This window comes from Calypte anna, chromosome 3, assembly GCF_003957555.1.
Source record: "Calypte anna isolate BGI_N300 chromosome 3, bCalAnn1_v1.p, whole genome shotgun sequence".
Taxonomy (NCBI): Eukaryota; Metazoa; Chordata; class Aves; order Apodiformes; family Trochilidae; genus Calypte; species Calypte anna.
Window position 1 is genome coordinate 17,642,166 of NC_044246.1, and position 25,102 is coordinate 17,667,267.

The 25,102-nt window shown below is 37.8% G+C and overlaps 3 protein-coding genes across 7 annotated transcripts in view; 1 reads left to right on the forward strand and 2 right to left on the reverse strand.

Annotated features, from left to right (window-relative positions):
- CRIPT (CXXC repeat containing interactor of PDZ3 domain) lies at nt 1-6,718 on the reverse strand. The gene is made up of 5 exons (XM_008496527.2): nt 6,618-6,718; nt 6,336-6,401; nt 5,890-5,944; nt 4,714-4,817; nt 1-1,900 (listed from the first exon to the last, which is right to left on the reverse strand). The coding sequence occupies exons 1-5, from the start codon at nt 6,631-6,633 to the stop codon at nt 1,836-1,838; spliced, it is 306 nt and encodes a 101-aa protein (XP_008494749.1). The 5' UTR covers nt 6,634-6,718; the 3' UTR covers nt 1-1,835.
- PIGF (phosphatidylinositol glycan anchor biosynthesis class F) lies at nt 6,686-24,730 on the forward strand. 2 transcript variants are annotated; one of them, XM_030446565.1, is made up of 6 exons: nt 6,686-6,750; nt 7,133-7,383; nt 8,980-9,071; nt 9,814-9,930; nt 13,336-13,444; nt 24,348-24,730. In XM_030446565.1, exons 2-6 carry the CDS (start codon nt 7,156-7,158, stop codon nt 24,459-24,461), a joined length of 660 nt encoding a protein of 219 aa, XP_030302425.1. In that variant the 5' UTR covers nt 6,686-6,750; nt 7,133-7,155; the 3' UTR covers nt 24,462-24,730. The 2 variants fall into 2 exon arrangements, with proteins under 2 accessions (XP_030302425.1, XP_030302426.1); XM_030446566.1 differs by lacking the exon at nt 6,686-6,750 and adding an exon at nt 6,790-6,864.
- Nucleotides 20,100-25,102, reverse strand: part of RHOQ (ras homolog family member Q) — a 24,091-nt gene continuing 19,088 nt past the window's right edge. For 2 of the 4 annotated variants that reach the window (XM_030446567.1, XM_030446568.1), the window contains exon 5: nt 24,775-25,069. In XM_030446567.1, coding sequence (XP_030302427.1) covers nt 24,914-25,069 — 156 coding nt within the window. In that variant the 3' untranslated portion in view covers nt 24,775-24,913. Of the gene's footprint in view, nt 25,070-25,102 lie in introns of all 4 variants that reach the window. The other 2 variants (XM_008496582.2, XM_030446569.1) reach the window with 2 other exon arrangements.

The following is a 25,102-nucleotide window of genomic DNA, read 5'->3' on the forward strand; positions in this document are numbered from 1 at the left end:
TTTAGGAAGGCAAGCTTTATTCACAAAATAGTGAGAAGCAATCTTCTAGAACACACCCATAGGTTCTTCACCCAATCTGAAGAGTATTGGACAATCTGCCACCTGAAAGTGCCACACCCTCTGCTGACAAGCACCTTCTGCAAAAATTGAAGCCAGTTATAGACATTTTCTTTTCACCCACACAGACGATGTGCAAAAGAGATGTACACTAGTATTAGAATTCCTTGATGTGTTTGGAAACACGTGGCCTCTGCCAAGTGGAAATAAGCTTGCAGGCTGCCAGCTACCACCAGCTGGTCCAGGTACCTCCATTCAATTAAAAGGTGAAGCTTTTAACATGGGAAGCAGCAGCATTTCTTTCTTCTCTTGGGGGATCCAGCTCATTCCACTATCCTGACAAAGCTTCTTAGTAAATATAACATGCTGAAAAGAATTATCATTTTAGCAAGTACAAGATGTCAAAACATCTGGAACAAAAAATTTTGGTTTCAAATGTTCAATAATGGCTAGTTAAGGGTGTCAGGGAATGTCAGGCAACCCCTTCTAGAGAGCTACTTATAGCACAACCACAGCATGGCATGAGCTAAGAGCAAATAAAATCACTATATATCCAGTATTATTTATTTTCTCTCACTAACACAAAGAGAACAGCAAATTTTCAGTCTAAATTAGTCATGCAGCTGTCTCAGTAACAGACCTGAGAACAAAAGAAAACCGAAATCCGACTATCTATTCATAGGGAAATTTCCATTGATAGTTTTTCTGTTACAGTTGAAAGAAAGTTGCAAAAGCATACCAGATTGCCAAGAGGAGATTGCTGGGAGAAGTAAACACTTAAATAGGTGTAGTTAAACCCCCACAGTGAATTAAGAGTACCATTCTTTTCCCTTAAGATGCATGCAGTGAACACTGTTCTCTTTTGTACAAAATAATGGAAGGACAAAAGAAATGCAGGGCCATGATCAGCCTCCCACTTTTAGAGAGGCTCACTTCACTTCTTAGATCAAACCAATACTTAAGAGAAGGCAGCCTGTTTTGATCTTTCAAAGGTGACACATCCATAAGCAAATCATAGAATCCGCGAGCCAATATCAAACCAAGTATTAAAAAGCCAGACATAGGAAATCATGAGACTGAGATGGGGCATTAGAAATTGATGCTCATTATTTTATTGCCTTGGGCCACCAGATGCCATATGAAAAGCCTCCTTTCTCAGAGGCTAATAAAGGAATAGCTAGTCAGCCTTCCTGCAAAAGCAAGAACTGGCAGGGTAACACATTAAATTTCTTTACTTTTAACAGTTTATGATTGAACCAACTGTACTGCCAGAAGTAAGAAAATCCAAGAGCGTAATTGCATTAAAATCTGTGAAGCTGAACAACTAAGAGGGAAAGACATAATAGTTTGGGGTCAGAATAATTACAAATACTCATAAGTATAGAATTAAATGAAGATACTACTTTAATGAGGTGACACAAGCTGATATTTTATACATCTTTGAAACACTACTACAGGACTAGAAGACTCAAGAATACAGCAAAAGAATAACGGGTTTAAGAACTGTGTTATGATGGTAACATAGTTTCAAACCTATCCACTAGAATTATCTCCTCCTTCACTAAAAACTGTATCAGCTCCCGAAAACGAGTTCTTTTGCCTATCATTAGTGCTAAAACAACAAAAATCAATTAAGTGCATTTCTAGGCAAACAAAAAGGCTGTCTTTACCTCCTATCTCATTCCAAGTAAATCTATTATCTTCCAGAAAGTAATATTCACAAATAAATTTACAAAGACACAGAAGTTAAAAGTTGATAAAAAGACTAATCGATACAATTAGACAGACGTTTGCTTGTAGTTCTTCGTATCCAAGACCTTCTTGCCACACATTGAGCAGATGCCTATAAGCACACAAAAGGTGTGTAAATTATTTTAAAATCTTAAGTTTTCTTTCACAAAAAAGTTGCTATGTCTTTGTAAAGACTATTTTTTCAATGAGCTCGCAATGACACAGAGCATTTTCTCACCTGACATTGTGAATTCAGAAGTAATAGTAACAACGTGTAATACAAATCATTATTTGCAGCACATGGGTAACACTGCTCTTAAAAAAAAAAAAAAAAAAAAAAAAAAAAAAAAAAAGTATCATGAGACTATCATGGTTCACATCACTGCCCAAAGCCTCTATAACTTTATGGAATACTGGAAGAGAGACAGAAAAGGAAGACAAGTAAAAACAGTGATTAAACTCATTTAAACTATAAAAGTGAGGCATGAGACAGATAGGAAGTAGCTGAACTAAGAAAATACAGTCACCAACAAACTGACTCCTAAGTATGAAATTCAAAGGTGTGGACCTTCAGACAATTGACCAAGTTGAGAAGAACATGTTTTTACAGAATTATATATAGAGTAGCAGAAGTGAGAAACGATGGACACCAAGAACACCTGAGAGCTGAAGTGCAGATGCCCACTGATGTCCCAGAGGACTTTGAGCTAAACGCAGAGGGGCAACTCAGAAGACTTGAGTGGCAAAAAGTACACAAGCTCTGCATGGGCAAAGGAACAGGTTATCTCCATGCTTCCCTCTTCCTCTAAAGCCAGAAAGGGTACTAGAAGTTTTGTCTGGTAGGGAAACGGTCTCATTTTATAAGACCATCCATCAGCAGACAAAAAAATGTCAAGTGACATGTCCTTGTTAATTGTCTCCAAATCCTATGCTTTCATATATTGACACCATGTGACTGGACACATAGCAGAGTCCCTTAGGAAAGAGAACAGCAGCAAATGTGCCACATGATTTACCTTGAGGGGCAAAATGCAGCCCACAGGCTGCTCATTTCAGATACTCAATTGTGGGGTAATTATCTCTAGATTGCCTCTGAATTTAAGATATGCAATAACTGAAACATGAAGCCACACGACTGCATTTGCTTCAAGAAACACACCACAACTGCATCTTTGGTGGTTAGAACTAGAGCCTAATGCACCTCGACTTCTGCATTTTATGAACAAACCAGATTCATTGTGGAAGGACAGACAAGCTGAAAACAAAATACCCTGAAGCCCACCCAAACCAGACATAGGTTTAAGAAAGAGAATAAAGTTCTACCATATGGGATTCAGGCAGCCATCTGGTGAGCAGCTAGCAACTAGAAAAGGCAAACCTCCCAAAGCAGGCTGCTAAACCACTGACTCAGTGACACAGTATGCATTTCTAGAACAAATTAATTTAATAATTTACTATGGGTAAGTTGTAACTCTGCCTCTAACAATTGGTTCACCCCATTTTTGTGTGCTATGTGGATTCCTCGGTATCAGTAATGTAACTGAGTTCATGTTGCTTTTTTTCCCCTCCAGGAACTAAAAGTTTCAGCCCTTCTGCTTACCTACTCAATGTCACAACACTAGTAAAAGTTTCATATTCTTAAGGCTCTCCATCAAATTTGCTTAAAAGAGATTTTTTTCCCCCCAGGAATTTCTGGACAGTTTTTAACAATACTGAAGGCTTATTCTGAATATGGGAGATAGGAACTCAAGGTATAAGCAGAATTTCAGTGCAGTCATTCACACATAACTTGTAAGTACAGAAAGATTTTATGTATTAGGTATCACACAATCCAGTATCTTGCTTTCTAGGAATGACCACTATATTCTACTTTTTCTTTTTTCAGTTTCACCTTATGCCAAACTTGGCACAGAATGCACCAAGCATGTTCACAACTGGTCCAGAGAAATGACTTTTCAATGGCTGAACCACTGAATGCATAAGAATACAGGGAGATAAAAGACAACCATGAGCATAATTTGCCTTCAGAGATACTTTCTTAACTGATTTTACAACTTAGTTCTCTTTTTCTATCTTTACCTTCTATTTCCCAGGAATTCTACTTCAGGTAAACCAGCCTATCACTTTACCAAGATCAGAAGTTGGATTCGAGGTTTTCTGTGGGTTTTTGGTTGGTTGGGGTTTTTGTGGGGGGGTGATATCTGGGGTGTTTGGTCTTTGGTTTGGGGATTTTTTTTTTGTTTGTCCTTCTTTTTAGTGGGTTTGGATTTTTTTTTGAGAGCACATTATAGCTTTTCAGATTTAGCTATTACAAAAAAAAAGAGAGGGAAGAATGTGGAAAAGGGACTGCAACAAGCTATCGAGTTCTAAAAAAATCTAACTTTTAAAAAATCTAAGATAAAATCAAACCATTGCTTAAGCAACTGCCAAGATTAAGCTCACTGTTATTCTTCCAATTCTACTACTTTAGGTACCAAAACATTCTAAAAGAAGCAGAACCTTGGAATTACTTAGGTGGGAAAGGAACTCCAACTCTCTGGTCCCACCAAATTCAAAACACAGCCAAATCAGATGAGGCTGGCTCACAGCTTTTCAAGTCAAGCTCTGAATACCTCCCTTAAGAGATTCCACAACCTCTGTGGGTCCCTGTTATTGCAGTATTTGACTACTCTAACACTGAAAATTGCTTTCCTTGCATGTGATTAGAATTTTCCACATTCTAACCTGTGTACATCATCTCTTATGCTACTACTGTAAACCTCAGAAAAGTCTGACTGTCTTCTCTGCACCTTCCTGTCAGTAGTAGAAGAAAGCAATTAAATCTCATCTCAGCCTTCTCCCTCTAAGGTGAGACAAATTAAACAGTTCCACTTGCTCTCTAATTTCAAACCAAACTAGGATAATTTGGTACTTGGTAGAACTCACCTTTTTTATAGGCACACCCTTGACAATAGTGAGACCCTGGCTGATGGACAGAACTCTTACAAATCCGACATATTGCGAATTTGTTCTTCCCGTACGGATCAAACCTGGGAAAAGGGAAAACAATTTTATTTATACACCTTGAAAGAAAGGATTTCCTCTGCCTCAACCTAAAAAGTCTAAGCCAGCTGGCTTAGACAAGAAATTCCAGCAAAACTACAATTTAGTAAAGGGACATACAAGGATTATTTATAACAGTGATGACAAGGACAAGATTGTTAAGGAATACCAGAAGCTGCTAACGGACTGGATAACAGCCTTGAAGAGTTACAGGAATAACAAGAACTGAGGTAAGAGGACTCTGGCTTGTCTGCCTCAATAACCATTTATCTTTAGAGGCTCCACTTCAAGAGATTAAGAAGAAAACATGACACAAGGCATAAAGTCAGCACAACTCAACAGAAACTAAAGAGGGCAATGAGAGATCAAGACCACAGGCTCAAGAAATTACCCCCTCCTCAATTAAGACCACTCCTGACTGAACACCTGCCTTAATTAAAAAGAACACTGCACCTTTAAAAAGAAGCAAGGAGTACAATTAACCAATGAGACTGGTAGTGGTAAGTTATTAACCAGTAAGTGTAAATAAAGGTGGATCTTGATGCTTGCTAAACGGAGTAAATATTCAATAGCTTTCTGCAAGGGGTGTGCTGGCTTTGTGAATTTACCACCTAACAAAGCTTTCTGCACAAAACTGGAATAAAGAAATACCTTTAACTCTGTGTGCAGACAGGATTATTGCAGACCAGGTCAACAGACCCCATTCTGGGACAACAACAGGCTGCACAAAATCTACAGAAAAGCTCCCACTTTCCCCAAGAAGAGAGGCTTTTTTGCATTATGGAAAAAACACCTTTCCACATCCCAACATAAAAAAAATAATCAAACCTTAATGATTTTCATGAGAACTGCAGTAAAATAGCTGCCCATGCTCTATGATTCCATACACAAGAAATATGTATACATATGCATATTACTTTACCAAATAATAAAATGTCATAATACACACCAATTTTTTTGTTTTTTAAGTATGTCGAGCAACTGCCCAGAAATACAGGAAACAAACATCAGTTGCAGCAAACTTGATTTTTACAGTCAAAATGAGAATGAAATACTCACCTTGCTTTCTTTGAGGTCAATGCCTTGTTCTCATTTAACTTGCGGCCACCGCTTTCTACCAAAAGAATTAAAAAAAAATAAATCACAAGCCAATAAATTTCCCAGTTCCAAGCAGAGTGTAAAAAGCTTTGTTTACAGCTTTACTCATATGCAAATACAGGCACAAAGAGACAAAACGTATAGCACAGCATTAACGCACAGGACAACTGAACGCTTTACACTCTGCTTTGGGTATTGTCATTTCACACAAGGAAAAAAAACAAAACAAAAAGGTCAGGAGAAGTAGATTCCTAGTGCATTAAGTTAGCATGGGATGGGAACTACAGGAGTTAAAAATTAACCTGATTAGCTGTTTCAGATGTTAGCCTAAAGATCACAAGACAGCTCAGGTGTCCAACTGGCTTTAAGATACCCGAAGAACAAGTGTTAAATCTCGCCTGGGTTACCTGTGGTGTTTCTTGCGCCATCCTTCCACGTATCGGGAGTGATCACCGTACCGAGTTTCTTCTCGCCTACGTAAGGGAACACCACAAAGGAAAGGAATTATAACTACGTCGCGGCAACACTCACCACAAGCGCCGCCGGCGGGAAAACCTCAGCTCGCACACAAGGCATTCCCGGAGCCGCCGCCACCCCCAGCCCAGGGACCTGGAGCTGTTTCTGCTCCACTCGGCTCATCTCAGAGGTCGCCCGGGACCTCCGAGTGCCGGGCCCAGGGGAACACTCACACTTCTCGCACACCATGGCGGCCACCACAACAAGCGGCCGCTTCCGGGTACACCTCGGAACTGACGCCACCGCCTTCGTTTCCGGTGCCGGGCGGTCCCGCGGGGTCTCCGCGGCGGCGGCGGTGACGCTGCGGTAAGAGGCGGTTGGGCCCCTCACGCCCCCCACTCCCCGCCCGCCCCCTGTGCCCGGGACAGGCACCGCCGAGCGAGGCCCCTCAGACGCTGCCTCCCGATTGGAGCGGGCGCGGTGAGGAGCAGCCCGGCCCGGCGGCTGAGGAAGCGGCCTCGGCGGTGTGAGGGTGGCGGGGGGGCGGCTGCCCGCTCCCGGTGCCGCTGCTGTGTCCGTGGGCTTGGGGTTGGTTTGGAAACGCGTGGCGTTTCTCTGCCCCAAAATACTCACTTTCACCCCCAAAGTGAGCTCGGGGCTGTGCCCCGCGTGTCGCGAATGGGGCAGCCCCGACCCGGCCGCCCTGCCCGTGTCCGTGTGGGTGACGAGCGGGGTGGGTGTCTTGCAGGTGTCCGGCCCGTGGGGAACACGATGAGAGAAGCAGAAGTCAGGAGGCTCCTGGCTGTCAACCTCCTCTCTGCCTTCTCGGTGGTTCTGACAGCGGTTGTGCCGGGTTTCTTCTGGGACGGGTTCACGGTTTTGGGAACACACCTTGCGTGGCTCTGTGTTTGTTCTGGTTCTGTTGGTACCCTTAATATAATCTTGCACTTAGTCCTTAAAACAAATCAGTGTCCTAAGAGAAGTTCACTTGCTCTCAAGGTAAGTTATCCTCAAATTGATACCAGACAGCATGGAGGGGTAGCAGATTTTATCACTAGAACAGTCAAATGTAAAAGAAAGAAAGAAGACAGGTTTTGGTGGTGAATTCTTGTTTTCCATGAATGAGCTGAGTGTAGCACCTTTTGAAATATGTTATCCAATGTCTTCATGATGTTCAACCTTCCCTGACAGTAAATAACCTCTCCATGTGAGCAATTCTGTGCTTTTCCTTTTTCCTGTCAACACGTTGTTGTTTGTAGCCCCAGCCATTGATCTTCCACCACTTTACCTGCTGACAAAAATCAGCATAAGTGAATGGCCCCAGGACTCATTTCATAGTCCAAGCCTGACCTTCAGTCTTATGAAGAAACACCTTTTCCATGTGTAGTTTCTAATATCTTGGAAGGAAAAGAAATAGTTTTTAGAATTTGGGACAGACAGAATAGGCATTACAACTTACGCAAACTTAGTAAATTTTAAAAAACTATCTGGAAAAGTATTATAATGACAACATTTCCTTGAGTGATGAAATTTGCATACAGAAGAATCTAAATCTAGGAGAAATTTTTGCTGCTTCAATTTGAGATGGGAATATTAAAGGTGTGAATCCAAAGGAAACAGGTTTGAAGAAGGAACTTTGGGCAGCACACAGTTTGTTCAGGAGTAGGGGAACACAGCAGCATTTTGAAGTCTGCACTCCCAAGTTGCTGAGTCAGATGATGTGGTGATTCTTAAACAGTTAAACATCACTTGAAAGCAGTAGCTTTGTATGCAAAGCTTCTGTCTAGTTCTGCTGACTGAAGGGCATGTGAACTACACATCCTCATTATGGAAAACAAGTATTTTAACCATCTGGTTTAAGGATGAAGCAGGGTTAGAGTTGTTTCATGGGAGGTTTCATCCCAGTCTAGCATAAGGAATAAATATTAACAAAAAGTGTTCAAGTGAAATTATAGATTCCATTGGTGACCTGATCAGAACATTCCTAACCAGAACTCTATGCAGTGGCTATAACATCCATATGCTATAGTGAGTACCCAGAAACTGTCCAGATTCATAAAAAAATATGTTTTGAAGATTTATAAAAAGTCATGGACATTTCTCAAATGGATTTAGAATTTAAGATGCCAAGTTCAAAATGCAGTGGTTTTTATTTCATGTAATTTTAAGTATTGTATTTGATTCTGAATCTTTTCACATTACGTATTTTCTTGCTTTTAAAAATTCATTTTCTCTGAAAGACGTCTTTTAATCAATGGACGTAACACTCAGATGTAAAACAAGAATGAAAAAGCATCCAACAGGAGTATCTGTCATCTTGCTATTTTCAGTTATACTTATGTATGCTTGCCTTATTATGACAGGGTGCATGAAAAAAAAAAGAAAGATACATAGTGTGATCATTTTTAATTAATTATTTAAAGTTATTAAAGATGGGGAAAACTTTGGAAACATGCCATGCTGTTACCATACTCTGCTGTAGCTGAAACTAAAGAAATAGGTAGAATACAATGCTGTTGATAAGATATGCACTATGTTACTTATCTTTGCTTTTATTTTGGAACATTATGCTGACATTTTATTGCTCTTTTCTAGATATCCAGATTTGTAAAATGCTGTATGTACTTTTTCATGTCTTGCATACTGTTTCATACGATCATTGTTCTTTATGGAGCACCTCTCATAGAGTAAGTCAGAAGACCCTGTCTTTCTCTCAACATTTTAAGGGGCGATTGTCCTTGCAGATACTGGTGTTAAGTACTCATATTTCCTGATACACTAAAAGTATGAGAGAAAAAGAGTGGCTGCCTTGATTTTTTTAGGGGTTTATGTTGGTGGGTTTTGTTGTTTGTTTCGTGTTGGTTTAGAAGCTGTTTTTTACAATTTTTGAGATGTGTTGTTCAAGAGAGTTACATCAACTCCTTTTACTTTCTGTTACACGTATGGGTACAAACGTTTTTCCAAGTTTCATGTAGTCCTTTTTGCCCATAAGATTCTGAAATGTGCATCCTGCAAATCTTTTATTCTTTTGATATTTTTTATTTTTTAGGGATTATTAAAAAGGAGAGGCATGAATCAGCCTGCTTTCTGAGACATAAGATAGTGACTAACAATGGCATAATGTAGTTTGATTCAATGGCTGCTCTACAGCCATTCTCTATGAGGTACATTTGTGTTTTTGAAAATGTGGCAGGTATCAGACATTTAAAAATATTTCTGCATTTAAGTCTTTGCTGAGGTAACAGCAGAATACTTTCCATTATTCTCTACTATACCACACAGTTAGAAGAAAATTTTTTCTTCTACAAGAGGTTTAAAAAAGCATGAAGTGCTTTCACAAGCTGACTTAGAGGGGTTGTTTTTCTTGAAATCTTGGAACTCTTAGAAAATTACTACCTTGCTTAACTTGGTAATATTTTTATGTTGTAGGTCAGTGACTGAGACGTTTTTGTTTTCAGTTCTTTTGTCTACCTTTACTACTTTACAATGCTTGTGTATGCTGGGACCAAATATACAAGCGTGGATACGGGTGTTTAGTAAAAATGGGTAAGTTCTATTCTAAAGTTTCTGATTTTACCCAGAATAGAAATGGACAGAATTGATATAAATTCAATATATCATGGGATTTTTGTAAAGAAAGAAAAACTTGCCGAATTTAGGGTGATTTTCATATTTATAATAACAGGCTTATAAAAGCTTTTCTGACAAAATTATTATTTGAAGACATTGATCTAGACACTAAATCTTTCTTTATATGTGTTTGAAGGAAGCATTGTTTCAGATGCTCATTTTACTGGTGTAAAATTGTTCTGTGGTCCAGTATAGTGGCTGTCAAATAAAGGAGACCTGAGATGAGCTGTACAGGGAGAGTCTTGCACATGATCCAATAGTACCTTTGTATGTACTGCTTTTAAAGGATGAAAAACAAGTCAAAAGAAAAACTGTTTTAACAGTATTTTTAACATTAATGTAATAGTGAAAATGATACATTATTTGCTGTGGTCTTAAGTATCTAGTCTTTACCCATCCTTTTTTTTTCAAATTTTAAAGCAAGCTCTTTTCAGTGTTGGAGTTTTCAAGCATTCGTTTTTTCTAAAATAGTATATTTAAAGTAGTACGAGCCTTTTTACCTCCTTTTCACCTTAGTGACAGCCATGACATTATTATTATTCAACCCTATCCTTGACACATGCTAAACTTTAATAAAAGAATGGAGTTGTTAAGGCAAAACAAATCATTGCTCACTCATTTTGTAATTTTTGGAGGTTTTACAACTGGAAAGATGAGAAATAACAGATGTTTGACAGCAGTCTGTCTTTTTTGAATGCCTGTCAATTTCTTTCTTTGCTAGTCCAGATCTTAATGTTATTTCAGCACAGTGATGGCATAGGAAGCAGAGTTGTCTTGTTTGTCTTGTTTTGACATTTTTGCTGTGGCAATTTATATGTACTTCTTATTAGTGAGTTATGTGAAATAATCTTGTGGGTTTTTGTGTGACACTGAACAAGTTGAAATGTCATGCTTTTAGGCACAAGCTGAGTATGGACCTGATGCAGTAAAAGTTTATGTCTAACTTATCCATGTAGAATGAGGTGAGACTGGTGGGAACAGAGTAAAAGGATGGTTAGGTGAGCTCAACACATCTGTCTACCTTGAAAGAAGAGTTTAGCAAATGAGTTGTGCTGGAACAGTAAGCTGGAGAGTCTGATTAAGTGTATAGCTTAGTATGAGAAAGGAATGTGTTTTCTAAAATATCTGAATACCATTTAGACTTAAGTCACTGCTGGCATTAATTTTTATTACTCTTACTTGCCTGTGCATTATTTATAAGATCAAAATGTGTCTGTGCTGTTGTCTTTGCAGTAAGACAAAGAGATCTAGAAAAAGAAATTTTATCTTGAGATGCAAGTGTAAATAAGTAACAGACACCCAGCTCTTGCTCTGGATAGCTTTCTGCTGTATTTCTGGTGGTCTAGTGTGAAAATACTGAAGCACTTGATGCCATAGGTCTGTTCATTGTGTTACCTTCAAGTACCTTGTATGTTATCTATTGCATCATAATAGCTATGGTACAACTGAGTCATTCTGACTTAAGTATTTTGGGGATAATCTTGCAAAGTTCTTACATTTTTTTCTGCAGAGATACTTTGCTTCCTCAGTTTCTGCTTGCAGCACTTCAAAGAGCAGTCACTGCCAGTAAAACCACTTGTAATAAGGTTGCTACAAGATCAGTCTCTAAGTGCTCATGTCTCTAGGAGGTGGATTATATGTTCCATCTCATGATAACGTGATCTGTGACACTGCAGGTTTATTGCTTATATTTTAAAGTTTGAGAGTTTGGTGGAGTGAAGGTGTTGGTTGGATTGTTGAGTTTTTTTGTATATATGAAACACAATGGAGGCTCAGAGAGAAAATTGCACATGCTCCACATTTAAAACTGAGTACATTTTTGAGCTGGAGGTATCAATTTGATGGATCAAATAGATTTCTTTTTTAAAAAAATTATTTTTTAAAAAAATTAAACATTTTTTCTTACTGACATATTTATCTACATATAAAATGTGAAAAAGAAGCTTGTGTATTCTCCATCGTAAAAACTTAAATTCTGTGTAAATAGGAGTCTTTTCACTAATTCTGTTTGGGAAGGGCTGAGTCCAGGCCAGCTACCACTGGACTCCATATTCTGACATCTAGTGTTGTGACCAATATCATGACACTGATCATATGCTATCATGTGCTGGTGTAAGCAGATATGAGGGAAATAAAGTCTACAAGAAAGGGTTATCTGTACTAATGAAGGCAGGTTACTGTTTTTTAAATGGCTTTTGCCATTATCAGCAGTAGTTGGCTGAAATAGCCACCTGCATGCAAGCCTTTAAGAAATCAGCTTTCAATTGCTGATTTTTGCTGCTGCTTATGGAGAATGTTTATTTCAAATCACTAGTCTGAGATAAGATATCACCTGGGTAGAAAACAGATTTTATTTAGAGCTTGCAAGAAAATAGTATAAATTCATAACTAGGGCTTCTTGCAATTTTCATTTCACCTATTTTATCACATTTGTGAAATGCATACTCTTAGAAACTTAGCAATATCTTTTGTAAAGCAAGGCATCATCAAATACTAAGTGTTGCTTAGTATTTCCATCCTGGTGCAGCCCAAAATTCCAGATCTTGTCTATCCAGAAGCTGTCTTGAGATGAGCAAAATAATCACTTGGTAGACTGATGATGGACAGTGAATGCTTCTTTATTAAACAGAAACCAAACTTTTTCAGAACTTTCATAGTAGTGGTAGAAGGCAAGGAATTGAGAACCAAAGTCATTAACATCTCTTATGCCATGTGCCATACTTGGCAATGCAAGAATTCTTCAGTGTGCAATAAATTCATCCTGCAGGGAGTGACTTGAGCTTGGATGCAATGTTGCAATGTGCAGGTTACATTTATTTGCAATGTTTCTTTCCAGCTGATGGGAATTTGCTTTGGAATATTCAAACAGTGCACTTCTATTTTAAATTTCAAATGGTCATGGTCTTCAAATAATAAGAACATCTCTACACCAGGGAGTATTTTGTGACTGTGACTGTGTGCTTTGCTCTACAACCCCATGCTACCCTTTGTGTCTTCTTTTCCCTGCAATGCACACAGTACCATTGTGATATTTTCATTTAGTCAGCCAAGCTGTGCTTCAAGCTTAATAGGAGTATTTTCAGGTAAAATAGGTCAAGAGGAATAAAGTCTTCTGAATGTGTTGTATAGAAAAATTGCAATTATAGCTAAAATATGCAAGTTGCACTTTACACATAGATTGTGTCTTTTAGGAGAAACCTTCATGCTATTTATCAAATACATGATTTTTTTAATCTGTAGTCTTAAAAATCTTGGGAGAAATCACATCTAACATTCTGACATAGTAATTTTTACTTCTGTTGAAATCTTTTTTTTTTACAGAGCCACCTCCATCTGGGAAAGCAGTCTACAGATTACTACTATATGCAGTATCCTGGGAGCTTGGTTTGGAGCATTTCCTATTCCTCTTGATTGGGATCGTCCTTGGCAGGTTAGTATGCAAACCTTTATCATAAATATTAACTTTCTGGATATGCACACTACACAAAATTGCTCCGAATCTATACAGGTGGGTTGGACCTACTCATAAGCTGTGTCTACACTGTTATGCCAAAAATGTCATTGGAAACATCTGTGCGTCCAGTGTGAGGATGTAAAATGCAAAATTTTTACCTCAGGTTTTAATAGGCTCTTTGTTACAGATTTATGAATGTCTGTTGCATGCAAATTTTTTCATGGAATAGAGCTGTAAGTATTTTGATGAGAGGAAGCTAGACAGGCAGGAGGAGAAATGTGGCATTATGAAGGTGGCTCCGAGTTTGTCTGCCTTCAAGTCTGGTAGCTTTTATTGTTTATGGGTAGGGATGGGAAGATGCTTTCCTAGTGTTTTAGTTCCTTTCTGTCTTCCATAAAAGCACTTAACAGAATGCATTTTAAATGGATTTGGATTGATTTGTGGAAATGGTGTAGCCAAAGCTCTGTACTGAAAACCTACCTTCTGATTTCAAAGGAGGGCAAGCGTTATCTTTGTAGATGCATAATAAAATATCAGAAGCTGGCAATGCAGTTTCTGTCTTTGTAAATTCAAATGTCTGTGCTATTTTCTTAATATTTTTGTTGGCAGAAAGAAATTATTCCATTAAACATAACTGAAGTCTGTAATTGCCATAAAATGATTACAGGTGTGACACTTTCTTGTACATGTCCTCAAGGGCTATTTTCTTTCCTCAGGTTACCAAACTTACACACTGTCAGCTGAGTAGTAACTAACAGGCTTAAGAAGTTGATTTCAGAGGTTTGTTGCAGAAATCAGTGTAAGAGGCAGCAAACTTTTCTGAGTGGCTTACAGCTGCAATAAAAAGTTGTCTTCCACAAGTAGCTTGCAGCCTGCTTTTATGCCACTGGTCTTTTTTTACAACAGTGTAATGAGATATTAAAACTTCTATTAAAAATAATATTTTTTAGTAAAAATATAGTTTTATTCCCTAAAAGCACTTGGTTTAACTCTTGCAAGATGTTTCACCACCCATCTGACATAGGTCTGTATTAGCACTAGTTAATTGTTGATGGACCTGAATGTAATCCAAAAATCAAGGGATTAATTGAAATAAAATCTGTCTTCTTGTGACGTCTTACTCTTCTGTTCAAATGAAAGGCCAGCAGTTCTCTCTTGCTTAGATAGGATTTAAAAATGACATGTCACATCTGGCAGGTTTTATTTTATTTCCAAAAATTTCAGAATTTCTAATCTGCTGTGTATAAAAATTCTATGCACCAATGATACAAGGATGGATATAGCTATAGCTATTAAGTCAGTAGGGTCTGATTACCAAGCCAAAGACACTAATAAATTAAGACAGATACTTTAAGCACAGTTAACTTTTTACTTTGTTCATTCCCCCTTCCTCCTATAGTAGACAGACACAAGCATAGTAGTGATCTGGCAGCTTTTTGGGTTTGAAAACTTTTCCAATTCAATAAAAGCCAAATATGACTGATGAAAGTTAAGCTCTATAATCTATAGTTAGCTATCTAAAAAGATACTATCTGACTCCTCAAAACAGAAAAGCATCTGCAGAAACCTCTGATACAGAAGTTGTCACTGGCTGCTTCTCGGCATGAATGCACCCCAGAGAATTCAGGCAGCAGCAGAAACTGTATGTCTGCATTTCTCTTTTCCTTCACCATCTCCACCCTCATTTCTGACATACTCTTGATACTAAAGTTGGCAGGGGAGAGTTTCTGACTATAAATTCCTGCATCGAAGCAATTTTCTTGTGCCTAGATCCAGAGCATTTGCTGCTGTGTTCTTTCCCTTAAGGTCCCCTTATTTTTTCCTATCCCTACTTCACCTTTTATCTGGCAGGGTTTGTAACACTGGGGTGGGGCAAGAAATCCTGCTTTTCATTTTGGCTCTGAAGTGCCTTATCATGACTTTATTCATCATTCAAGAGCAGCTACAGAGAAGTTTGCTTCTCAGTCCTGAAGGCTGCCACTTCAACAGTCTTCAAAATCTGCAGGTTTAAGTGCTAATTTTTTAAGATCTGATGCATAAGAGGAAAGTTTTTTATAAAATCTAACATAGATTTAAAAGTCATTATCTCAGCAAAGCAACACAGTGAAGCACCAAAATGGCAACAAATCTTTGAGGTAGAAATTAACCTCTTCAGAGTATTTTGTTAAAGATCCTATTCATAGGTCTCAGAAGTTGTCAGTCACCTATTGATAATTCAGTGTTTTTGTGGAGATGATCTCTTTAAATTTTGATCATCAAGGTATAAAAGGAGGGGGAGTGTCTTGGCCAGACATTTCTAGTAGTTGTCCAGGAAATACCACTTCCCAATTCAGCCAAGATGAGATTTATATGAATCTGATTTTCTGAAAGCACACAACTTCATACAACAGTCTTTTGTCTTTCTATCCCTACTGAGAAGTATGGATTGAAAAACACAAGTATTGTTGCACATAGTAGCTCTGCATTGTTGTCTCAGACACCTTCAGAGCAGAGAGACATTTCTTTTGCTTTTCAGAAGTTCACCAAGCAGTGGCAATAAAACCCCTTTTTGCAAAATTATTCCTTTTGCTACTTGATGTCAGGTGATTACAGAAACTCACAGTAGATTCTTTCATTGCAGCAATGAAAGAGGAGAGATGCCTTCTGTGCTGTCTTCAGCCTAAGGCAGGGGAAAAAAATAACTTGCTCTCATAAAGGATTCTGCTGCTGTTGCATATCTGTGTAGTTTTGGAAGAAAACCTTTAGTGCGGATTGCCAGTTTCCAGAGCGACTGATCTAGACATTGATATAGTGAACATAAAAATACCTGTACGTAGTGCAGTTGCAGGGAGAGTTTCTTTATTTAAAAATAAAATATAAAATATAAGATAAAATACAGCAAGCCTCCAAAAGACAGGGACTGTCAGTATTTATACAGAACCTAATGCAGCTGGTATGCTTATCCGGATATCTACAGATTAAGTCCCAAGCAAAGTCTGAAAAAAATCAATAAATTTTAAGCCTCATGTAGGCTTAAAAGTAATCAGAGCGCAGTCAAAACTAAATTACTGGTAGGTATCTGCGTGAATAAAATATTAAGTTGTCATGATGTTGGTATCAGCTGTTTCTCACGTTAGCCTTAAAATCAGAGTTTGAGGATTACAGTTTTGGATTTACCCTACTCAGATGCAGAAAAGGGACTCCACAATGAAACAGCTTCATCTTTGGAATCACGCCAGCTTCTGAGATAAGAGCAGGTTCATTAGCAATTGTTTTCCTTTTTGTATTTTAGACTTCTTTGTTGTAAGCAATTTCATTTTTTTTAATTTGTAGCGGAAGTGGTTCTGCTCTGGAACAGAAAATGTGGATTAAATCTTACTATATGGGCAAGGTTAAATTTGTGTTAACATTTTAGAGAGCTGTGTTAAGGCTTCTAAGCCTGCTTGTTGTAAAATATGGTTCTGGTGTTCCTGTTGGCTTTGTTTAGTGTTTGTGGTGCAACAGCTACGTTATGGAAACACAGCTGCATGTGTACCTTTAGCTTCAGTTGATTCATTATTTAAGGATTGTTACTGATTTAAGGCAAAATCAGTACTACAAGAATTGGATGGGTCAACAACAGTTGAAATACAGCCATAAAGCAAATCAAAGGGTTGCTGCTGCCAGCCTGGTGCTGTGTTTGTAGCCCTGAAAGGTCAAAAGTTGCCAAAAACCTCTGACATCCAGAAGATGCAGAAATACACTACGAGTTTGTAATGAAAAATGTTATTAATATTGATTTATCTCTCTAGAACAATTTAATCTCACACAAAACATTAAGCCCTGTTTTGAATTCATATATTTTTCTACTTGATCAGGATTTAGCCTTTTTTCAAATCTGTCATCTACACTTCAAACTATAGGCAATTTCACAAAGTATCTACAGTCTGCTTTTAAATTGACTGCAGCCCAATTCAGAGTGGAGTATGTAGAGCCACTTTCATGAAGTCAGTTTTATTCACAGAAATGACTTCAGTCACCCTCCTGAAGCAAATGAGCTTGAAGGAAAAGTGAGCACTGAGGATGCTGTAATTTCAGCAACATATTGAATGAAACTGCTTGCACTTTGCTTTAAGGCACCTGCAGTCTGAATAGCCACAGTGATACACACATAGCACAGCTTTTCTGCTGTCACTCGGCTGGTTTGTGGCCTTAAAAGGAGAACAGTTGAGGGCAACATTAGGTTCACTTTTTGCTGATCTATTTCCCAGCTGTTAGATGTCTGTATTAGATCTAGCATCTTTTCCTGCAATCTTAATCTGAAAAATGTTATGGTAGTCATCCCTTTAGATAATGGTTGACTTAGATTAGTAGAAGCTAAGAAATGTATTGTACCATTACCTATATCTTACCTGATCAGAAAATCAGATGTCAGTGTCTTCCATTTTTTGTCTTTTCACACAAGTTTTTTCCTTCAGACTGCTTCAGACTTTTGTGGACTAAACTTAGTATGAAATTCATCATCAGGAGTTCCAATTCAATGTACTAATGGCTAAAGCCAAGATGCTAATTCTTCCCAAATTATTCATAAGCCAAAGAAAACATACTGGTTATTTAAACATACCTCTTGGGACACACAACAAAACCAAGATCATACAGATGTCTTGAAAATCTTCGCTTTATTTTCTATGGTTGTACGTTTGAGAAATGCTGCATACAGGGGTATTCAGATTATTGGGCCTGTCTGCATTTTAAAATAGTACTGTAAAATGCTTTTTGTTTTCATTTTTAGCATACAACAACTTTTACACTAAGTAATACTTAGTAGGAACAGCGTATTGGTTTGAAAATAAAATACCATTGAATATTTGAATAGTGCTTCAGGAAATGAAAAATATATAAAGTATTTCTTTTAGAAGTATAAAATATATTGCTGAAAGTCTGTTGGTATCTTAATGATTCATTGTTTTCATTATTCTGTTGTTGTTCTTACTGAAACTTTTTAGCAGCATCTGGCAAATGCCTATTGCCCCTTTGCTAATTTTCATAAAAATTAATTCTGTAACTATGAAATAGAGTTGGTCAGGGAGTTCTATGCTATGGTTGTTCCTGGTTATAGTTCTGTAGAATTAAGCCAGACAAAGATAAAAATAATTGCCTTGCAAAAGTGCAGGTTAGTCCCTTCAGCAGTTACATTTCTGGAACAAAACAAAACAACCACTAAAAACCCCCAAAGTTTTCAAGGCTTACTGTGCCAGACATATTTGCTTATTATAAGTGTCAGACTCTTAGAATAATTTTGCCAGTGTTTTGAGATTACTATTCTTAAACAATTTTTAAAATAGTTTGATCATTCAAATAAGGCTACTCTAGATGGTGTTCAAAAGGTCTGAATAGCTCTACAACCCTCTCGTTTCCTTTGGCCCTCTGATGCACAGTGGGTATTGTAAGGATTGAGATCAGTTAGGACAGTTCTAACAAAGAAAGGGAAAATAACTTGTTTTGTTAAAGTTGCTCAGATTTTTCAGATTGTGTCTTTCAAGTTGATGGTGTACTTTTAAGAACCACATGTGATTAAACAACTCCTGGGTTCATGTGCCACATGAGAAGTGAATGACACCACCTCTGAAAAAAAGGGGAATGCTTGGGTGTCACTAGACACATTGTGACCTGTCCTTTCCCTCCTCAGCCTGAGGTAACTTAGTTGCAGAACAAGAAGATGATGGAAGACCAAAACCTTACCAGCATGCTTCATAAGGGATGGAATTAGTATTCCAGACATCCTATTTTTCATTGACAGCAACTGAATTTTGGAAAGTGTGCAGTTCCTGGGTTTATTGCATATTTTAGTAACAGACTTGTAAAACGTTGTTGGGTTTACTCTGTGCATGCCCAGACATCCACCTGCTTGTTTTTGTAGGACGATTTTGATCTGCAGTACTTGTTGTTAACGATAAAAAGTGAGCTTGAAACAATAAACTACCTACAATGGTTTCAAATATTTAAGTGAAGGTGTTGGATACTGCAAAAGTAATAGGTGGTGCTGATACAACTGAAATGGGCTGATTGACTGCCATGTAATTTAGCAAATGTGACTGTAAATATTAACCTAGATAACTCTCGGACATTTGTAACCAGAAAAATAATGTAGAGAATATTGGGTGCAGTTCTTGGTGATCAATTGAGTAACCTGAAATAGGACTATAAACTACCTTGTCATTCTTAACACAGTTTAGAGCTTCCTTCTTGGATTTGCTTTTGGATTTACTACCTATTGTGCAAGTTTTGTTGTAAAAGACATTGCTTTATGTGAGCAGAAAGGATAATACCCAGTGTTTGAGGGGGGTGTTATACAGAGGTAGAAGCTTGTTCCACATTGGTGTGGTTTTCATTGTTTATTTAATGATATGTTTCCTTAATGTAAATGTTAATGGTGAAATCAATATGCTTGCTATAACTAGAACACAAACCCAAAGTCTAGTTACAGATGCCAGCCTGAAAAAACCCCTCACATTTTTTCTCCTCATTGTGTGCTTGTCAACACACACATTCTGCACAATGTGATAAGACACTTCCAGTTAACATGTGCATGCAACCAAAATAGATTAAAGGTATGTACTGATTAAAGAGAGTACAGATGAAACAATTAGGAATTCAAGGCATGTTACGAACAGGGAGGGAAAGTAATTGTGCTCTTTTATTAAGTTTTAAAATGAAACAAAAATTATTACATAGCTTTTTAATTGACACTCATAAATAGATCTTTTGAAATAGTAAGCATACAAAAAATTGAGTTTAGGAATACAAGAAAAGCACACATCTAAAGAATGGGACCAGTTTACTGAAGAAAAAAAAAGTGCCCCACTGTGTTGGCATTTGTAGAATTCAAGTTCCAGCATTCTGCTCCTTACTTGATAGTATTTTTAAAAACTTTATTAGGGTGTTGTTACCCTGGCCTATAAGAATCTGGCCTTCATGTCCTCACCAACGTCAAGGTAAATCCCATTGCATCATAAGCAAGTCACAGATTTGTAACTTGCATGACAGAACTGTCATACAGTCAGAATTCTGGCTTAACTATCTCCATGCATAGTACAGCAGAGGTAGATCCCCTGCTGGGATCCTGCAACATGCTCTGCTTTCCATGCAGCATGCTTGGTGTGCTCACATCAGTTCATGGGTGTTCTGAGGAGTGCTGAGGAAACCAGCTTATTTGTGTCCCCAATGGTTGGCAATTCCTATTTTGAGTCCCTATTCTTAAAATGAGTTCTAGTATATGCTAGAAGCCTTGCAGTTCTGCTGTGTCTATTTAGCTAGCCTAAAAAATCTCTTCTCATTGCTGCCAGGTAAAAAGAAAAAGCAAAAAGAAAAATTACACAAATAACAAAAGACAGGATCATTTTGTATTAACCACCGGCTCGTGCTCTGTCCTATAAAATGCAGTTTTTGTCCTTGTTAAGCACGTAGGTGGAGATTGGTTGTTGCCAAGCTGCTGTTCAGCTTCCTAGTAATCATATATAAGTTATTAAAATTGCCCTTTGCCGCATGCATTTGATAATACACTGACTCTTCCTATTAGACTGTGAGGATGGCAGCTGATGCTTCCTAGCTCTTGGGACAGATGACAGTTTCCTGAAGAATGTTCTGTCCTGTCTCCTGTGCTCCCCACATTTTTCTCTCTAGCTTAACCTTCTTGCCCCTCAAAAAAGGGCAGTGAGGCAATGTTGCCCAGTACCTCGTTCCCAGGCTGCCAACCCAGCCTAGACATTACATCAATGGTGGGGTAGAATGTGTCAGCTTCCTCACAGCAGAAGAGAGCATAAAGTAGGGTAAACTGAGCTGAATAGTTCTCAGGGGATGAGAAGGGGTGTATTACAAGCTGCATACTTTAAACAAATGGAATGGAATATCTTAGAACATGCAGATGGCTGTTAGCTGCTTAGTTCTTTATCACTTAGAGGAAGTTCATACGAAGTCAGAGAAGCTAAATGAAGTTTAAGAGATAATATGAAAGACTGGGCAAAAGCAGACTGATTAAGCAAGTAAAATTCACTTTAAAAGGTCCAGGGAAAAGTAATTGGGTCTCAGAAAAATGAGGCCAGCAGCTAATGCAAAATAAAGCAACCTACTTTCATAGATGGACAGAAGGCATATGTATGCAAGAACTGTTATTTTAGTGCAGCTGATATGCTTATGAGCTACCTCTTAATCTGTCTTTGATAACTTGCTTCTTTAAATATACTTATGGGAGTATCAAGCTATATATAACCTAAAGTCCAGCAGTCAAGAATTGAAAGGTGCAGAACTAGTATAATTACCTGGCTTTAGGGAGTATTTGTCCTGTCTTGAGGGTTAGAGAAAAATAGCATAAGGACAGCAATGTGCAGGGAGTTTCTAAGGGCCAATCAGGCTGCCTTCAGGACTACTTTGGGCCATCTGACCAGCATAGTAAGAATGAGTACTTGGCCTGGTACTCTTCTGATGTATACCACTAGAAGGGATGAGGTGGTGTTTCTTTTCTCATTCATAGACAGTGAGATGGAGCATTCTGTGGTTTTTTCCCTTTGACCCCTGTCTTTGCCAGCTGCCATTGGTGAGTGTTGGATTTCAAACGTCAGAGACACTCGTGTTAAGTGAGACAGCCTGAAACTTCTGTAAAGTAACACTGATTTTTAAAAAGGAAAACCAGAATGTTTTGAAAGACAGACAGAGGCATAATTAACATTAAAAGTTACAAAACTATTGAAGAACCATGTTCCAAGTTGCATTTAGGTAAAAGTAGTACAATAATCAAAGGTCCTATTCAGTTGTACAATCACACACTGTACACAAAGTACCAAAAGACACAGGGTCAATGAGTCATTGGGGAAGTTAGGGAAGATGAAAAATTCAGTCCAACATCTACCTACATCTCTGAAAAGCAAACAGGCAACTTAATTCACCTAATGCAGATTCACCTAATGTAGGTAACATAAATGTAGGTATCATTTAATGAAGGATCATTATTCACTCAGAGAATCTGATGTAAAAAGACCACTGAGTTATGAAGCCTCTGTCCATAGTTTTGTGAATACCAGAGTGGTATCTGACTTCATGAATGGTTAAGAGAGTACAACTTCTATTCCAACCAAATGTTACTGAGTGAGCAGCTGGACTTGCAGGGGCTTTTTTATTCCTTGAGATGTGAGTAATAAGCAAAATGCTAGAAATAACTTAATTACATTTAATTTAAAAGTTGAAAAGATCCACCCAAAGCACAAACTTAGGCAAGGCCACAAACTCATGTGAGTTTTAAATATACATAATATCTTACCATGCCAAAGCATCTAAAGGCTTTTTATAGAAGATCTACAATACCACTGTTAAATGAATGAAAACAAGCAATCTTTGGTTTGAGAGGCAACAGCCAAAATATTCAGCAACAAAAACAAGTAGCAGAGACAGAATATCCAGAAATGGAAGAATGAAACAAGGTCAATAAAGAGTACCTAAGGCACCTTGTTTATAGTCATCTTTGCTACACTCCTTAAGACCTCCAAATAATATATAAAACTGCAAATGCTAAGGAATGTGAAGATGAAACAGCAGAAGACAAAATACACTACTCTTATTCCTGGTTAAAATCCCATGATAAAAGGATTTGAATAAATACATTTTTCCAAGTGTTAATGAAGTAAAGTGAAGAATCAGAGCTAGAAAAATGAATGAAGGGAGGAACCAGTACCATTAAGAATAGGTTAATTTGATATTCATGAATTGCAAATCAAAATGAAGTAGAAAAGGCTGAACACTGAGATGTGGGTATTTTCTTTAATGTCTAGTGCATTTCTCAGTCTCAAGTACTACAGAGGGTGGAAAAATCCCCCTTAATTTAAAAATTAAAAAATAGGAGTGCAGTCTGTACATACTTCAGTTAACATGTGTTGTACAGTCAGAAGTGCAAAATTGTCCTTGCAAGAAAAACGAGGAAAAAATAATGCAAAGGAGAATTTTGAAGAGGAATAAGAATTCAGTTTATTCTAAAATACTTTTAACCATCAACTTATTTGAGACTTTCATCAAATGCAGTACACAGCTGGCTGGTTAATATAAGCTATAGGTGTGACAGACTGGTTAAGTTTTGGGTTGGCCACTCCTCCCTACAAATCTATGCCAATTTATTATTTTATTTTTTAAAAAGGAGCAGGGGGAAAATTCCCATTACTTCTTTGCCTCAATACTAGGTGGTCTGTGAAAGTGAGTAAGGTGTATTGAGTCTGTTCCCTATTCTTCTACTAGGAATTTTAGCTTATAATTAAAGTTCTCTTTAACATAACTTACAACATGTTTGCTGAACTGGTTGCAAGATGTTGAGTCAGTTTCAAGATTTACGTTCCCTCCCTACTGCTAGCCATAAAGAAATTAATTTCTTTGCCTACTTTTTAAGACCAAAAAAATAAAAACCTTCTATTCGTCTCAGTCTCTGGCCTTAATAACAGTTAATTTATACACACCTCTCAAAGTTTCAGAACACCAAGTTTACACCACGTGAGACTGAAAGGAGAAATCACCAAGGAATCTAAAGGTTTTCAGATGTGTGCAGCAGAACACAAAGTTTAGGGTAGCTGAACACTTCAAGGAATATAAATACCTGTGATTTTTTTTCAGGTAGTTTAGGGAATATGAAACTAAACTCTGCAATAGTCAGAAGCCTGATTACATTTTAATGCATATTAATAAAAAACTGTACAACAGCATTTAGTGTTCATGAAGATGATTGTTACACTTTTGGCATTTTTAGGAAAGCATGGCAAACTTCAAAGGATGGTAAGACTGTACTGTCAGTATCTAGGTTACACCAAGAATTTGTGCTCACAAAGTACAAAAAAACCCCACAAACATTTTCCTCATTGTCTGCTTGTACTTTGTGTTCTCCTTTCAGGTGTGGCCCATTTCCTGTTCCCTGGGAGCTACCTTTGGCTATTTGGCTGGTCTGATTATTGCACCTCTGTGGATACACTGGAACCGGAAGCAGCTTACATACAAAAGCAGATAACTGGAGCAAAGAGAGACAAGGTATTTCTTTGTGCAGATTCCATACAGACTGTGCAAAAGTTGTTGTTTTTTATATAAGATATATATATATATATATGTATAGTCAAAGCAGAAGATTATCCAAAATCATTTAGAGTATTTCAGGCCAAGCATCTCCACTCAATAAAATCATCCAAATGCCGTTTCAACGTGGTGCAGTTTTTGCTTCCTCTTGACTATGTAACCCTGAGAGATTGTTCCTTCCAGTCTGAATAAAATATTTGTAACAGATGTGGTAGCTTCTTATTTCAAGTTCGTCGAGTTTGATTTTTATTCCTCTGGATTTCACTGGTTGTAGAAGGCAAGAATCATAGTTTTAGCTTTCAAACCTGTAACACATTCACTGTGTACTTAATGCATTGCATTTAAATTCAGTAGAATTTCACAGTAAGCCTGGCCGTTGTCAAATGTATCTCACGTGATCAAACAGCAGTTTATGCATCTTGAGCCTATTCTCTTCTTCACTGTGTGTTTCTTTGGAGTTAGAATGGCTATAATAGCTTCATCAAAAACGGTCTTCAGTCCTTTCTGTGTTAAAGCTGAACATTCCACATAGCAGTAGGCTCCTATCTGTCAAGAAAGTAAGTTAATTCAATAGCAATG